At 49.0% G+C, this 17,792-nt stretch overlaps 1 protein-coding gene across 1 annotated transcript in view; it reads right to left on the bottom strand.

Annotated features, from left to right (window-relative positions):
* Window positions 1-17,792, bottom strand: part of LOC149365963 (uncharacterized) — a 103,020-nt gene that overhangs the window by 37,485 nt on the left and 47,743 nt on the right. The window contains exons 6-7 of the mRNA XM_089549101.1: window positions 15,237-15,379; window positions 669-817 (exon numbers count right to left, since the gene is read on the bottom strand). Of these exons, the coding sequence (XP_089405227.1) occupies window positions 669-817; window positions 15,237-15,379 (292 nt within the window). The remainder of the gene's footprint in view (window positions 1-668; window positions 818-15,236; window positions 15,380-17,792) is intronic.

Genomic DNA, 17,792 nt, shown 5'->3' on the forward strand with positions numbered 1-17,792 from the left:
GCGGCGGCTCAGTGGTTACGGCGCTCGGCTGCTGACCCGAAAGACGCGGGTTCGATCCCGGCCGCGGCGGCTGAATTTCGATGAAGGCGAAATTCTAGAGGTCCGTGTACCGTGCGATGTCAGTGCACGTTAAAGAACCTCAGGTGGTCGAAATTTCCGGAGTCCTTCACTACGGCATCCCTCATAGCCTGAGTTGCTTCGGGACGTTAAACCCCAATAAATCAAATTAAATCTATCTATCCGCATCTGGGGTTTCGCCCCGCCGCGGTGGCGCAGTGGTTACGGCGCTCGGCTGCTGACCTGAAAGACGCGGGTTCGATCCGGGCCGCGGCGGCTGAATTTCGATGAAGGCGAAATTCTAGAGGCCCGTGTGCTGTGCGATGTCAGTGCGCATTAAAGGACCCCAGGTGGTCCAAATTTCCGGAGCCCTTCACTACGGCATCCCACATAGCCTGAGTTGCTTCGGGACGTTAAACCTCAATAAACCAATAAACATCTGGAGTTTCACTGAGTGGCACCTTTAGAATGAGCCCGTAACCAATACAAAGTTAGACGCTTGTACAGCCCCCTTCCACTCTCCTCATCCTCCCCTGAGAAAGCACGTATTATATCCGCACAATGAGTCGTCATAATAGCTTAGCAACACTGGGCGCGGTGAGGATACTCACTGTGGCTGTCGACGATCTCGAAGCGTAGCGCCAGGGCATCTCCCACTTGTGCCGTGAACACGTCGTCGCCGTTGCGGTCCGTGATGCGCATGGTGACATTGGGCGAGCTCACTGTTGCCAGCTGGCTCTGCGAGGCCTCCACCTCCCGCCTGCAGGGGGCAGTGCAGGGCACAAACATCAGCTCCACGTCGTTTGCATGCGGACAGACGTATGCAATTGCGCACTCGCATAGAGAAATACAAATGGTAACAGAACTCCCCTCACACGTTGCCTAGGGGAAGATGGCAGCTATGGAGAACGCATGTACGAATGGGCATTCGTGTATGTGTCTTCATATACTTCATGCATGAATGTGCATGGACACATGAACGGCAACACTAGGGACACCGTCGTGAATAAAGGAACTACGTCACTTTTGGCTCTTGCTAGAAGAGCATGATATAGCGCGCTTAATTAGTTCCTGTTCGCTCAAGCGATGTGAAAGGCACTTGCCAGGATTCTTGACACTCAGTGTGTCTACTATGGATAACGCCAAGGACAACTTAAGTGAGTGCTGGGTCGATGCTTTTTCTGGTTTCTGCTCTTCTGAGGGCGTATCCACCGCTGATCATTTGTGTAGAAATCATATTAGTTTCGGGGCAATCGAGCGACCTCAGTGAAAACGACATGGGCTACTAATACCAGAGTGTCGTCATTGCTGCAGTTAAACATGTTAAGCAACGCATCCATGTGTACCTAACGAAGTTGTGAGGCAATTTTGCTGTTCGCAGCCTAGTCATAAACACTGCCTTGAGCCAGCACAAGGACGCGGTACTGCACAGAACGCCTTAGAGCGGCTGCATGAGATGTCTTGTGGGTAGTTGAACGGCAAAAACGGTACATGACGACCTCTTAAAGTTATGAATCAAAAGCGAGAAAACTCTGCCACATTCTTGCAGAAAATTACAGCCATTTTGCCCGCAGGACACGACAAGTATCAGCGTTAGCTGGTTCGCGAACGGATCTACACAGTGATAACGTCACACATGGCTGCGACTGAACTGCCGCTGAACGAACAGAAATGGCTGCAGCAGCGTATGAACGACTAGGAAGATTCGTGGCTGAGAGGAAGTACAGTCTTTGTAAAAAGTAACCAGGCTCCATGGTTTGCTTCTCATTCGTATAACAGAGCCCTCACGGCTTTCTTAAACATCAAAAAGTTCTTTGAAGGTGAGTACAAGAGTTATTCTTGCCATACAGAGATTTAGAGCTTGAGGGCTGGAATAATAGCTTTAATATACGATTTAGAAGAAAAACGTGCAGCCTGGTTACTTTTGACAAAGGCTGTACATTGTGCATCCCGTTCAGAGTTAAGGCCGCTATATCGAATGCGGTCGCCCAAGTTGATCTCCGCCGGAAGGTGGACGTCAGGGTACAGTGGCCAGTTTGAGAACGATCTTTTTTCTCCGCTTAATGGGTGGGGCATGTGGCCATGATAATGACGACGACACCACCGAAGGAAAACCGCGGTAATTTGACTAATACAGCTTGTGATGCAAAACAGACAAGCCGAGAGCAGAGAGCTCTGAAGAGGGTTTCGTGTAGTCATGCTGAGACATAGCATAGTTAATAGAACGCCTGAGCTTCAGATGAAAACCGCGCACAACAAACGTCAGCGGTCGGAAGATACAATAGATGTGACGCAGATAAGGAAAAGAAACAAAGAATGCGTCCAGCTTAATATACTGTTCATAACACTTTTGAGCAAGGTCATCATTTTGGTAACTGCTTTTGAGAAATAGAAAAAACAAACAAACTGCACGACACATGTCACAAAACTCAATGGTGTTGTCGAGTTCAACACCCTGGCGACGTGCTGCCAGCCCCCAGGACCATGCCCGGGACCATGCCCTAGCGAAACAAAGCGACGACTGCTTCTCGGGGAAAGACGTGGCGAGGTCCATTGTCTCGCAAAACGGCTCCGCCGCGACGACACAGTCAATTTCCTCCCCAAGCGAGCGGACGCCTAATTGCTTTCCAATAGTCACACCTCTCGGCCAGAGACGCCCGCTGTGGTGTGACGAACGTGACGTCAAAACGTCGAGTGATGTGTGTGCGGTGGAAGAGGGAACAAAGAGAGAGAGGGAGAGGAACGGAAGGCTGCTTCAGGACAGATCGTCGATGGTCCCACATCCCTTGTCAGCGAAGCAAGCTGGTGGAAAGCGCCGCCGCTTGTTAGGCCTGAGGCTCCTATAGCGAGCTCGAAGCTGGTGCTGCCAGCAGGAGCGGCAAGAGGGTGCGCGGTCAAAGCAGCCAGACCGGAAAAGACGGCGTGTTTACCGAAGGGATTCTTCAAACACGGCTCGTGCCGTTGCTGGCGCGGTGAGGACGGCACACAGGCACACAGTCGGCGGCTGAGCCGGGTACGTCATTGACCTCGACAAGTGCCTCCCCTACCCCCCCTTCCAGCTACAGCCACCATCCGCCTTCTTTGAGAAGCACGGAGAAAGGGCGTTCGTGAAAAATGAGAGCGAAGGAAAAGAAATCGAAAAGGAAGAGATCGAAGTTCTTTGAAAGTGTGCTTTAGAAGGAACAGCTGGAGGAATGGGAAGGATATTGCACAGGGAGGGAGGGAGCCCATGGAAGGATTGGTTTGCTTTCCGCCGCCCGAGGAATGACGATGTGAGGGAGGTCGGCTTGTCGGAGACGCTGATTTTATTCGGCGGAAACCGTGTTCACTTGCAGTACAAACCACTTTGAGAAATCTCTGCGCAACTTTCTGACTATTACTCTAAAAGTGTAGCAATATTTAGTTTTGCCTTAAGCAGCAGCATCAGTGGTCAAATGGTACACTCGCTAGCTGCTGGCGGTTCTAGCTTTGGAACCGACGGCGGCAATTACTCCTCACTAGATCCGATGATCCCGTACATATCGATCGCAGCATTAGGAAGGCTTATTACAGTTCCGGTTCGGTGCCAACACCCGAGCTGCTCACATGGAGAGCAAATTGTTAAGACGGCCTGACAAGCCTTGGCAGCACAGGAGATCATCTTTTCGAGCTCAGTGCGCTGTGCCTTCTCACCTTTTTTTTTTATCCCTTTTTTTTTCGAGCGATAGGCGTAGGCCGGCATGGTTGCCGGGCATCGACTACGCGGTCGTCTACGACGGTGGTCCCCGCAGTCTTGTTTGCATGCATTTGAATACGACGCAGTTACGTCAATTGCTGCCTCGATGGCGGCCCAGCTTTGGCGCACTGTTGCCAGTAATGCAACGCTGCAAACGCTCCGCCAGTCGAGGCATACAGCACATTACGTCCGCTTAGGCCGTCGCCGATCGCCAGCACTTATACAGCTTCCGTCTCGGCTGCTGGGGGCCGTTACTGACCGGATGTTATGGACGCCACCTGCTTGTTCAAAGGGGCTGCCGAAGTTCAATGTTCTAATAACGGTGAGATGACCCTCGGCTATAACCAACGTCCAGCCTTAATTCGATGACGACGCTTAGAAGGAAGATACGAGTGCGTCACTGGGTGTGCAACGAGGCAAAATAGCAGTAGACGCAATTCCATTTCTAACTTCAGCACTGTTATCAACCCTGTGCTACCTATCTTACTAATGTATACTATAAACTGCGCTTTCTTTCCGCTGTGAAGACTGTTCACACGCTTTGCTATCTCGCTTCTTCCGAGTAGCCGGCTCAAGGTACCGAATCTCTAACTCTAGCGCTCCAATACCGAGAGAGTAAATTTCATTTCAACAGTGTAGCGTCTCATTAACATGTCCTCTGGCGAATCGTACTAGTTCCTAAGTCACAGCGGGCTATAGATGCTTATCAGCGTGCACGGCGCTAATTAAGGCGGAAGCTACTAGCAACTAAAACTCTCCAATCTCCGATCGCTCATCTCGCCCAACAGAGCCGACTCGTGGGAACCACGAAAGTTGCCTCGAGCGTACAAGAGCTTCAGCCACCGGAAGCAACTCCTTCGCACGGCATACAGAGAATCACGTGACTAGAGACCCCATGCCTTGGCTGTGAGGCTGCTGTGTTTGCAGTGCAGCCTTTACAGTGCAGTGGAAGTGGGATTGTTCCTGCGTACTTATTGGCATTTTTGCTTTATCAAATACTTGTTTGGATTATCACTTGAATGCCCGCTTCTGCCTCCTGTAGAACCACTATGCCGTGAGGAGCGAATGCGCTTATCGATGCTTATCGTTTGAGTAAGGCCAGTTTGTACATGTCTATTCAAGTGGCACGATGTAAGATGAGGTCCAAGAGACCTCATCTCTTATAGACCTCATCTCTTGTAGACCTCATCTCATCTCTTGTAGGCTGCATTTCATGGTCTGCCTACTACCCATTCTCTTTTAATATCCTTTGAACCACAAGCCAATGATAAACAATTCGCTAATTCTATCAGTAGATAAAAAAGCCGAATACAGAAAAAAAAAACACTGGCAATAAACTTGACGCAGGATCGAAAAACCAAATAAAAGAAATATTCCACACGAGTAGACCTTCATATCTTGCTAACGCCTAAATAAGACGCGCGCATGATGCCGTATCACGGATGTCGTATATTAATGCGAGAATGAAAAAAAAAAGATATGAATCGAGCCCTAGAGCACAAAAAAATAATAGCTGTACAAGGGAACACATATTCATTGGTCTTTGCTGGCTGACAAGTACTCATGGCTAATGAATAGCTTGAAATTTCATTCACTGAAACTGTCTCACAGGCTATTTGGCGCCTAGCCCAGCAACATGTCTTCGGGTTGACCTGAATACCATACGCTCTTCAACCTGCACAATGCAAACGTTCAGTTTTAGCATAAACATCGTAATGTTTCGAACAGCACAGCGGAAATGTGTTAACCATCAAAATATCGTTGACCTTGCTTCATTTGACTTCTTAACGTATTCCCACTCAAGGTCCTAGAAATTGTTCCGCCTGTGAAATTTCTCACAACACTGCCCAAACCTCCACATTGCTGTGCAAAACCGCAAAAGAACTGAGGTCAAGATGCTTGCGTGTGGTCGCACATTGCCAACCAGAAAACGGTGTTTCCAAAAGACACATACGCCCCCTAGTGTGTGGAAGAACCACCTCATAGGCGTGAACCCGCTACAAAAAAGCCAGCGCCACGAAAGCGCATCTGCTGACGTTGAATAGTGTTGCCCGTGAGTGGTTACGTTGCTTCTTTTCCGTCCAGCCCACCTAAATGACCGCCGACGAGAGCGTGACCAAGCAGGCATAGAAGGTTAAGAGGGGGGTGGGAGCGTTGAATAGAAGAGCGCGCGAGGGCAGCAGCAGTCAGACAAGGGGACAACCCGGAATCCCCGCGGCTGACCGCTGCAGTCACGGCCAGCGCGCCTCGTAACAGGCACGCGAGGCAATGACGCCTTCAGGCGTGATACTACACGCTGTTTTACACTGCACATCTCTCTCTCTCTCTCTCGTGGTGAAAAGGGGAAAGAGGCGGAAAAGCCGGTGAGGTGGCGAAGAGAAAGACATCCTGCCACATTTATTTTTCTCGCGTCGGGACCGGAATGAGCAATGCGCCTTCTGAGTGGATGCTATCTGCGCTACACTGCAGAGCAGTGCTAATGCGAGCACCCTGTCGTCAGTACGTGGCGATGAATCTTGGGTTCATCGCACGTTCTTGACCTACGTGGTGAGTGTTACTAATATGAAATAAAAACGGCGCAAAATGAAGTCGCAGTGAATGATATTCCATCGCATCGTCTGCTGCTATGCTGTGGTTTTGGTTAGGGCCGTTGATTGAACGTTATATAAGTGAACGTTTTGGCCCCGTTACGCTTGAAGGATAAGAGGCCAATGGCGACGTTGATGAGATGGTTCATATAATCTTAATTCTTATCGCTTTGTACTAGTACCTCTATTGAACTAACAGAACACAACAGATTTTTTTTTTGTTTTCACAGCAGATTTTTGTGTAGTATTTTGGAACCTGACGACAGAAATCTTTGTCGGAACAGCAGGATTTTCTGTAGTACTGTGCAGTCTCCTGTCGTAACGACGCAGCCCGTTATGTCGCGACAACAGACAACTCCGCAGTACCACAGAAAAATCTGTCGTAACGACATGACGACAAAAAATTTTGTCGTATTTTTTTAGACCGGCTGTGTCGTATTTTTCGCATCAGAAAAGATGGCCAGTATGCAGAAACTTCTGATTTCCTAGATTATTTTCGTGCCCCGCCGCGGTGGCTCAGTGGTTAGGGCGCTCGGCTGCTGACCCGAAATACGCGGGTTCGATCCCGGCCGCACCGGTTGAATTTCTTTGAAGGAGAAATTCTGGAGGCCCATGTACTGTGCGATGTCAGTGCACGTTAAAGAACCCCAGGTGGTCGAAATTTTCGGAGCCCTTCACCACGGCGTCTCTCATAGCCTTAGTCGCTTTGGGACGTTAAACCCCATAAAACCAAACCAAACCAAACCAAACCAAACCAGATTCTTTTCGTCGTTGTAGAGAGAGAAGCAATGAGAGAGAGAGAGTGCAAAATTAGCAGCCCTCACGATGAGTCTATGCATGCTGTTAGTCTGTTATCCATGCGAAGGAATGGTCAGCAAGGGAAAGATGATTGTATTTGCACAGATTTTGTTCCTTCTGCGTCCATTGCCAGACGGTGCGCAATGCGGAAGCACTGTGAACGTTTTTTTTTTTTATTTCGCGTGTTGGTACCATATTTCAGCACCTGGCTACCAGTGTACTGCGAAAGATGCTATGAAACCGTTCTAAGATAACACCGCATACAAGAAAGACAATGGCTGACTCTCCGTCTTCCTATTTTCTGTTCTCTTCCATATACTGGATTGCTGTGAATATGAGGAACGTGAAGACACTCTAGATCTTCATTTTTCACGTGTACACCGAGAAAAGTATCAAGGCAACACGCATTACGTTCTCAGACATAAACATTCTCCGGGTTTCTGTCGTCGTTCTGAAAGACGAAAATGAAGTCGCTAGAGCGGTGCGTAACGAAAGGAGAGCCAAAATTATTAATTAACGTTGACAGTAATTGCGTATGAAAACAGTCGGCAGGGAGCTAAAGTAACCGGGAACTGCGTAACAAGGAACAGGACGTGAAGAAAGCTAGAAGGAATTAATTGTTGCAATGTAGACTTTTTGAAACGTTGAGCGAATGTGAAAGCTAATGGGGGAGTTCCAAACGTTTGTCTGCGGCACGGTTTAACAAAGTGTTGCTCCTTTTGATCCAAGCGTTATGGAACAGCTTTTGACATTACGCCATCATGCAGCTTTAAATCCAACTCCGAAAAGTCGTCGTTGCGATAACGTGAAACAAAAAGTTTCGAATCGTTCACGGACGCGCCCCATCTGCTACTATTCGATCACCGCCGTAATCATCGTCGTCAGCCTGATTACGCCCACTGTAGAAAAAGGTCTCTCCAATGGACCTCGGGTTATCTCTCTTTGGCGATCACCGTTGTTATTTTATCCCCAGCAGCTCTCGTCATCTCATCTCTCCGCCTGACTGATTGCCGACTTCTGCAACACCTGCTCTATCTTGGAATAAACCAAACTACCCATGGGAATAGTGACTATTTGTTCCTAGCATTGCAAGCACTGTACAAGTTAATTTTCCGCTCCTTGTTTTCGCCTGGACATCATTAACGCGAGTCTGAGTCTCAAGTGTTCTCCTTCGTATAACTCTCTGCACACTGTTATCAATTTAACTTTTTTTCCCTGGTCTTCTTCTTTTGTTACCGGCATACATCATAATTTCGTACAACTCCATGCACCAAAGGTTATTTCTGCCCTTTCCAGACCCAGTTTTCATGACACCTAGTGTCAACTGGAGGCAGATAATTCGCCACAACACTGGCTAAAACCACAAACCAGCCACTGGCTAGCTTGGTTGTTATATTTTGTTATAGTTGCATTATTACGCCTTCAACTGGAATGTCTCAGCATAAGCTTAAATCAGTGGTTTATTGCGGGTTTTATTTTTTCTTACCTATTTTGGGGAGGTACAACAAACTCACGATTTTCCGGCCTTAATTTTACGTTACGCCCCTCGCTGTACGGGATGCGCCACAACCTTTAGAAAATAGCCCTCAAAATATTGCGCGAGTAATTCCTTATTAAACGATAATTTCGTAAAGTCCTAAATCGTACTATTCGGACGTGTTCGTGTTCTTGTACGACACTTCTCCTTCAATTACTCTCTTTCTTTCGATCGTCCTCGAAACGAAATCACCCCGAAATTCCTCCTGCCATTTTCGCGTAAGATCTCCCAGGAGTCGAAGTTCACTTTTTCAGATCTATTTTATTTCTAACCCGACAGATTTCCAGCTTACGATCGTTGTCATGCACCATGTTTCGCTCTTTGGTACAAGACGTCACCTTTTTCTCGGTGCTACGTACACGTCCTCGGGGTGTCGACGGAACGACGCAATCATTCGCTGTCTACTCGCTGCTTTTTCCATCTCCTTTACCTTCGCTCCTTCCTTCTTTATTCTTTTTTAAAAATTTCACAGACACACTGTTTCGTGACGAACTCGTCAGTCTCGCTCGACAGTTTCATTTTGAGAGTTCGTCCAATCCCCTTCTGTCTTTCTTATTTATTTTTTTTTCAATTTCTGCTCGCCTTGCAGTGCACGCCGTCATTCACAGCCACTACGGGTGACGGCCTGTCTGCCGCTTTATTATATATATATATATATATATATATATACTTTCTGCCCTCCGTGTGACTCTACCATTCACACCCCAACTCTAGCAGCGCTTCCTGCTGCGGAGCTAGCAGCCGCACTGCTGCCGCCGTTCCTATACCAGCGCCTTCCGACGACGCCGCGTTCGTCGGGTCGCATCGCACGCACGCACGCACGCACGCACGCACGCACGCACGCACGCACGCACGAACACAGGAGAGCAGGAACGCACGCACCCTCCACGCTTTCTATTATCCCCGGCGTTTTTCCTGGCGGCTAAACGCGCGAAAGGAGAAGGCCCGCTGGTTGTCCGGGCCACTGCCGCCGCCACAGCGCTGTGCGCCTGCTTCGTCTTTTCCGCGCATTGTTGTGGCGACAGGTTCTCTGCCTTCTTTCGCTTCTTTTTTGTATATTTTTTTGGCGACGTAAGAGCAGCGGTTGCGTGGGCGCACGCGCCTGTGACGCACGACCCCACCGCTTGCGGCCGGCGGGACCTCGGGAGACGCCGTCCAGTGCAGTGTAGTCGAGCGAGGGCTGGGGGTTGATTTTATTTTGCTGAATGAACGAAGTTTTTTTTTAGTGGTAAAGCGCTACAGCATGAGGTAGTGCTTTATGAGGCAGTGTAAGGAAGTATGAGGTAGAGCTGGTTTATGCGATGCTTAACCTTGAGATGACCTTGGGCAAACCATAAATAAATAAAATAAGTATTGCTGCGACGCGAATTCGAACCCGCGACGACGTGACCCGATCAGCTTCGCTGGCTGCTGCACGAGACCACTATGCTATCGCCGCTTTCTTTTTCCTTCATTGTCTGTTGACTATGCTATCACCGCAGCCGATCACGCTTCGTGCTAAACTGCAACGCACTTTCTAGCTGTGCATTGCACATCTTCGTCTTTATCAATTAATACTACTACACAACTAATATACACAGTCTCGCGCTGTGCATACCATGCCGGCGTCTTCATAAACTAATACTACCATCGAACTAATATCGTCGTGAGACATGCCGACGACCCAGCAAAGCGAAATCATGAGCGAACCAGGCTAACACATCCTTTCGCACATCTACAAGCTTTAACTACGCTAAAACCCTACCATTTTTTGTCTTTGGATGTAGAGTCGGGGCCAGAAGTCTCTGGGCCGCGTGATTCGCAAATCAAACTGATAGCTCTATTATTAGTCGCCGGCTGGAGTCCACACTTGTGGATATGAGAGAAGTGGATTTCGATTTGCACCTCCAAAAGTGCAGTCACCAACCAGGGGCTAACAATAGAGCTATCGGATTGGTTTGCGAATCCGATCCGAAGCTGGGCCGAAGCTGGGCCGAAGATCCGAAGCTGGGCCGAAGATCCGAAGCTGAGCCGTAGAAACTGCGGCCGATGCGCAAGTCCGATTTTGAGCTAAGGCTTCTAAAATCTCGCTCCATTTACCTCTGCCTCGAGGCCACCGCAGCTATCCTATATTCACAAGCCTCCTAACCGCTCCACCTTTCTACCTCCAGCGGCTACTCAACCCAACAAGTCTTCTACGTTGCATAGTACATATACATGCCTCCTTTTTAATTTCGGCTGCATTATGTCAGCTCGGGGATGTTCTGTAAGCCACGTTGCTCTCTTTATGTGTGGTGACTTTACCACCATCGCATGAAAACGGACTGCAAATCGAATACCATCCCAGGAGGCTGCATGCAATGTACAGTACGTGATATACTTAAAGGGAACACGGGAAATGGTTAAACCGGCTCTTAAAAATGTACAAAGTGAAGTTTATGGACCTTCAAAGCAGCAGCGACGAGTGGGAGATATCCAACTCATTCGATGTTGTCTGTTCTTCAGAAAGACCCGATGAACCAAGTCAGCGAAGCCCGACGCCTGGCACTGTCCCTCATACACCGAACTGGCTTGATGCGCGAGAGATATCTCTTGCCGCGTGAAAACCTGGGGGATTGGTATGGGGGGGGGCGTGCCGCACGCAAGGTCACGTGGTCACGGCCCGCACAGTTCTGAGCGGTCGCCCCCTTCTCTGTCCCTCCCCTTGCCCGCAGCTGCGCGGCGGAAGAGTTTATAGTTTCGTTTTCCGTTTTGTTTCGCGTTGCTTTCTTTCGCCCTTTCCCTCTCGCCGCAGGCGGCGTGGGTGCAGGAGCCTGTGACGCACGACCCGACCGCTCGCGCCAGCGGGACCTCTCCCGAGACGAGGCATGCCGTCGCGGCGTGCCGGGCGCCACGCCTCGAGGGGCTTCATCGTCGTTGCTGGCATGACGACCTCTCCCCCCCCCCCCCCCTCCCCCACCCCTCTCTCTCTGCCTGCCTTTTAGCGTCTTGGTCGCTGCCACCTTTCCTCGTTCGCTGTGTAACCCCTTGCTCTTTCTCCACAAACGCGACAATGAGACAACCCCTCACGAACTGCATGCGCTATTGCAGTAAAGCGCACATAACGAAAGAAAAGGGAGAAAAATATAATTACCGGGTCCATTGACACACGTTTAAAATGTCTGAACAATTTCTTGATTCAATTATTGGTTGGCCGCCGCCGTGGCACAGTGGTTATGGTGCTCGGCTGCTGACCCAAAAGACGCGGGTTCGATCTTGGCCGCAGCGGTCGAATTTCTTTGGAGGAGAGATTATAGAGGCCCGTGTACTGTGCGATGTCAGTGCATGTTAAAGAACCCCAGGTGGTCGAAATTTCCCGGGCCCTTCACTACGGCGTCTCTCATAGCCTGAGTCGCTTTGGGACGTTAAACCCCATAAAACCAATCAATTATTGATTGATTGACTAAACTGGATTCAATGCGTCTGAATTAAATAAGCTTGCGATTGCTTCTAGCCCTCCTGTATTGGAGCTATCTGCCGTCGCCTCCTGCGTTCCGTGTCCCGTTTTCCGTCGCTTTGATTATGTACATCGGCCACGCAGTGCTGACCATGAATTCAAGAAGACGTATAGAGGTTTTTTTAGTCGTTCATTTGCCACTGAGCTCGATATACACTATCGACGCTGCTCGTCTGCTATCGACTGCTCGTTGAGCGACAAAAGAATCGACTACTGGGTTGGGGGGTACTGGAACCTTACAACATAGTTGTAGTGCAGAGAAGTCTACTTTTTGTTGCACGATATCTGATGCTACGATTTGCTACTACGCTCGGCTCGGTCAATTTATTTAAAAGTTGTTTCACTGATGTGCCAGCACGAAGGTGATGGCGCAACCGTTTTCCACTGGTTGAGCAGACCTCTACACTTTCTCAACGAATATTTCAATCTTCCCCTCTTCTCCACTAAACAGTACCGCATCCCGCGAAGTAAACTGTGAAGAGACCGGTCGCCTAGCCGTGTTATGGTTCTGTCCGCATTACGTGATATAAGGCGGCCTTAAAATGAAAACACACCTTGTTATAAAGAAGTTGACGAGGTCCAGCGATTACTTCGATATAGCCGAAGCTTCGTTATAGCCCGTGTTAACCACGCTTCCAAGGGGAACCGGAGACAAACCAAACTTCAGTGAGCAACCGTTTCGTTATAACGAGGTTCGACAGTATATCGACCCCAGTCTATAGGCAACACGGTACATACCAGCCTAAACTGGCATACCAGAATCACGAGGACGCATCTCATTGGCCCACGACATGTGTTTCACTGCGCTCTGGGGTCAACAAGTCTCATATCGAGGCACGCCTAGTTATGCATTAGTTTTCAGCGATCTGCTCTTCGACGAGGCTTTACGCACATCGCTCTTATACAGCAGCCGACACGTTCCCACGGCTGAACGTGCATTGCGAATTAGTCCGCACCGCCCTTCTCCATTCCTCTTTCTCTTCAAACAAACAAACAAAAAAAAGGCCGGATGTTTTGCGACGTGCACAGGAATGCTTTGCCTTCGCTCCTACCCTCCATTATTTTTTTTTCATTTAGTGCTTTTTTTTTCCTCTGTAGACACCACTGTTTGCAAGTTCCCACGGCTTATACATCCTGCCTCTCGCAAAGCACTATGAACCTGTCGGCCTTCCTGCAATCAAATGTACAGACAGGGACAAAAGTCTCCGGACCACGTGTTCCTCAAACGAAGCTTATAGCTCTACTATGAGACAGCGGCTGGAGACCGCACGTGGGGAGATGAAAGAACAAAAAATTAACTTTTACCTCCACAAGTGTGGTCCCCAGCCGCCGACTAATAGCAGAGCTATCGGCTTCGTTAGAGGAACACGTGGTCCGGAGACTTTTGTCCCCGACTGTACTTCTATGTTGACTAAACGAATTAAAATCACGACAACTCGAAAAATATCAGAGAAAAAAAACGTGTCCGGTTCCCCCTCTCGCGTGGTGGCGTTCTCCCTTTCACGCTCCGGACTGACTTCAGTGCCTCGCTTAAGTTTCTTTTGTCTCCGGAGGCCCTCCTCAAGCCGAAACAAATGAATCTCAGGGTGCAAAACAAAGCACTTCTCCGATTTTCTACACCGGTTCTCAAGGATTGCCACCCCGCCGCGCCTCAGAGTGCGACCGTATATATTGCCGCGAATCTTTGTAGTGTCTATTCGTAGCGGCAATACAGCACGTGCACACTACCAGAGAGTTGCTGCCTCAACGACTCGATGACCTGACTCGCATCGCTCTTATGTACAGACTGTTGCAACGCTAAACACGCACCTTGCGAAAGCTGCTTGTTATGGGGGTCACCAAGGCCGCAGACCACGCGGATTTATAACTAATTCTCGTCAAATCAGGTAAGTGCAGCCCCCGTAAAAATTATACAGCCCAAGGGGTTCGCTTCTAAGCTGTTTAGCGGGGCTGCCTAGAACAACTGGCAATCCAAAGCATGGGAGGATTCAGGACACGAAGCTATTTATCGTTCGAGAAATTACGGTCGCTGAGTAGGCATATCCAGGCACGCTGAAGGCCTTGCAAGAAAACCCCTTGGGTTCTATACTTTTGACGGGGAGTGTACGTCATCCAAACGTGGTATTGAAAAAGCAAGACTGTCGTATGCCATCTCTGCGCCAAATTTCAGCGCGATTTAACCGAGGGAAGCATTTTACGATGCGCGTTTAGCGTTGTAATAGTCTATACAGAAAAAATAAAGATGGAAAGAAAGATAGGAAGAAAGAAAGAAGGAAAGGAAGAAGGACAGAAAGTCCTTCTCGAGCAAACTGCTCGAGACTGGAACAGCCTGCCAATCGACTCCGTGCACCACTCCGATCCACTGCACTTCAAGGCTGCCATCCAATCTCTCATTAGTGAAACATTCAGCCCATCCCTCATGTAATACCCCATTCCTGGGGCATTTGAGGTATTGATAATAAATAAATAAATAAAAAAGGAAAGAAAGAAGGAAAGAAAGAGAGAAAGAAAGGAAGAAAGAAGGGAAGGAAGGAAGTAAGGAAGAAAAGAAGAAAAAAGAAAGAAGGACAGAAAGAAAGAAAGAAAGAAAGAAAGAAAGAAAGGAAGAAAGAAAGAAAGAAAGAAAGAAAGAAAGAAAGAAAGAAAGAAAGAAAGAAAGAAAGAAAGAAAGAAAGAAGGAAAGAAAGAAAGAAAGAAAGAAAGAAAGGAAGAAAGAAAGGAAGAAAGGAAGGAAGAAGCAAGCAAGCAAGCCAGCAGCCCTTCAGCTGTGTTTGAACGGAAGAAAGGGAAAGCAGTACGTGATCGATAATTTACGTCGTCAGCAACTGCCCGCATAGCTCGTAGCGCACAGACTCGTAGCTTCACGTCCCGCACACACGTCCCGTGCCTGGTCCGACAGTCTGGCAACCGCGGCGTCTTCGGCGTAGGGGGCCAAAAAAGACGAAGTGCGCGACTGCCCGGGAGCCATCGTGAACGTATGAGCGAAGAAGCTATCTCTCTCTCTTCTCCCAGGAGGCGGAGAGGAAGAGTGCGTTAGAGTGGGTGACAAACGACTCCGGGGCTCACCCGTCGACTTCCAGCTGCACCCCGTTCGAGACGCTCCGGTTGGCGAGGTCGTACTGGCAGTGGACCGACAGGCCCAGGTCCTGGTTGGTCACGATCATGTCGTGGTGCTGAATCACGATGTCGGTCGAGAACTGGCCCAGGTTCTGCGCACGAGAACGAATCGAGAATTTATTGCTGCTGACGCGGACACACAGGAAGAAACAAGTGAGAAAACAAACAAATAAATAAATGAAATAGGCGGGGCTAACGCGGTGAGTAATTCTGGTTAGCCGGACCCGCATGTTGTCGCGGGCCTGATTGTTCTGAGTTATGTGTTCTCAGCGGGTGAGTCTGAGACCAGTAACCTCTAAAACAGAGCTACGACACTGACCTGCGCTAAGTCACTAAAAAGAGAAAGTGATCAGTCTATTTGAGTTTTGCCGTCGTACGAGCGTTTCACACCGACAAGGTTGGATAGATATAACGCTTGGCGCAAAAAAAAAAGAAGAAAAAGCGGCGACTAGTAACCTCCAGAAGAAGTCTCTGACCTTAACACCTTAACAAGGTCCCAGGAGTGGACGAGACAAACTGGCAGGCATTTGGAGTTATGTGCGCCCGCATGAGAAGCTGACTAGACCGAAAGAAGTTGGGTGCGTACCGAGAAGATTCAGACTAGTGAGCTCTAAAACAAACACGCGTCACTGACCTGGCAATGTCGCTACGTTAAGAAAAAAAAAATAAAAACGAAGTTTTGCCGAGTTTTGTTTGCCGAAGTTTTGTTTCTGGCCTCCTAGCGCACACTTGTAAAGGGGAAAATACAGAGACTAGGAGAGTGAAAATGTGAGGTGAGGGTGGCGTAATAAGAAGACATCAAAAACAATAAAACGTGAAAAACGATGACACATAAACTTGTCACTGTCGAGACCCCTCGTTCCACGTCATGTCACCTCTCTCCAATATCGTGCTGTGTTCAGCCTGATCCTAAACCTTCAGCTCCTAATGCAACATAAATAGTGGAGCTATTATTGGGGCTTTCAGCTTCTGAATACAGGGCTAGGTGACACCTGACCGAACGGTTTCCAGTCTGCCGGAGTGGCTATACCGGATAACTGACGTGATTATACCAGATGCACGAATTTGTAGAAAGTATCACGCCCCTTACAAGAACCTGGACACTGCTGATATTATTGATGATTGCCGCGGTTTAATTAATAACGTCCACACTTAACCTCACTCGCCTTTTAAAACGCTGGAGGATGATACTGCATGAAGTCAACCCTCGTAATAATTACCCAAATGATGCGCTGCTTAATCGCCCCGCACACGCGCCATCTCCCACTCACCAACACCACACTGTTACCCTGATCTGTTATCTAATAATTTCATTCCAAAGACCAGAAACGAATGCAAGCACCACCTCTACAGTCGCTATGGCTTCCACAGCACCTTTTAAGCTTGGTATTTAGGTATTTAAGAGTGCTGCTTATGATAGGGTTTAATCTCTTTTCTTTCGCTTAAAATATTCACTTGGTTTTCGTCATCGTCATCTGGTGGGGCCGCTCTAAAAGAACGCAGACGCGCTTCTCTAACGTTCCCTGGACCACGGAGATACGGGAATGACTAAGCAAATAAACAAAACAAACAAACAAATGCCACAAAGCTGGCAGTTATGTGCCAGAGCTTTCGCCGGCAATTACGCTCTTCTCAGCTTCGCAGCGCACGCCCTCGAGCGGACCACCAAGGAACTTCCTTTTCGCCCGCAGCCGTCGCCGACGCTGGCTTGTTTGGCTTCTCGCATACACGAGCAACCGCGGGCGGATTGCCGCCTTCCGTCGGAGCATCCACGGGGGGGAGCCGACTCACGAAACCGAAATCAGCCGAGGGTGCCGGGCAGTGGCCGGCGAAACCCGTGCTTCGCACGCCGCCTCAAGCACGCCTTTTTCCCAAACACACACAATGCGGCTCGAGAGGTAAAAGGAGAAGGAAACCCGCATTCAGACTCGCTCCCATGACCGTGACATTCAAATTTCGAGCGCGCCTTGGAAACGCCGCCGCGCCGTGGACGAGGGTGCGTGTGTCTCGAGAGGGTGCTGTCCTCACTTCTCTTACGTCACGGGGACCGGAAGTTCTTCCGAAAGCTGCCAGCTGCTGCTTTCGAGCGCCGGCGATATGGTATCGAAGTAGACAGTGTTACGGTTTATTGGGGTTTAACGTCCCAAAGCGCTGCAGGCTCTGAGGGGCGCCGTAGTGAAGGGGTCCGGACAATTTCGAGCACGATTAAAGAAGTATAGCTTGATGAGCCAGTTAATTAGGTTAATTCGCAATTGGAGACAGAGAAAACTAACATGAACGGAACGCGCATACAAGCAAAGAACGACACTGGGATAACGCTTTAACACAACCGATGTTTCAATCAACTCGTGGAGAGAGAGGAAATAAAAAATGAAAAACGGGAAAATTAAGCAGGCAATGCCAGCTTGGCTACATAGGGAGAGGGAAGGTTGGCGACAGTCGTTCAGTATCAGAAGACCTAGGTGGACATTCATGTACCCTATAGTTCGCGAACTCAATCACTAC

Source organism: Amblyomma mixtum, chromosome 1 (assembly GCF_055824585.1).
Source record: "Amblyomma mixtum isolate Tamu chromosome 1, ASM5582458v1, whole genome shotgun sequence".
NCBI classification, from domain to species: domain Eukaryota; kingdom Metazoa; phylum Arthropoda; class Arachnida; order Ixodida; family Ixodidae; genus Amblyomma; species Amblyomma mixtum.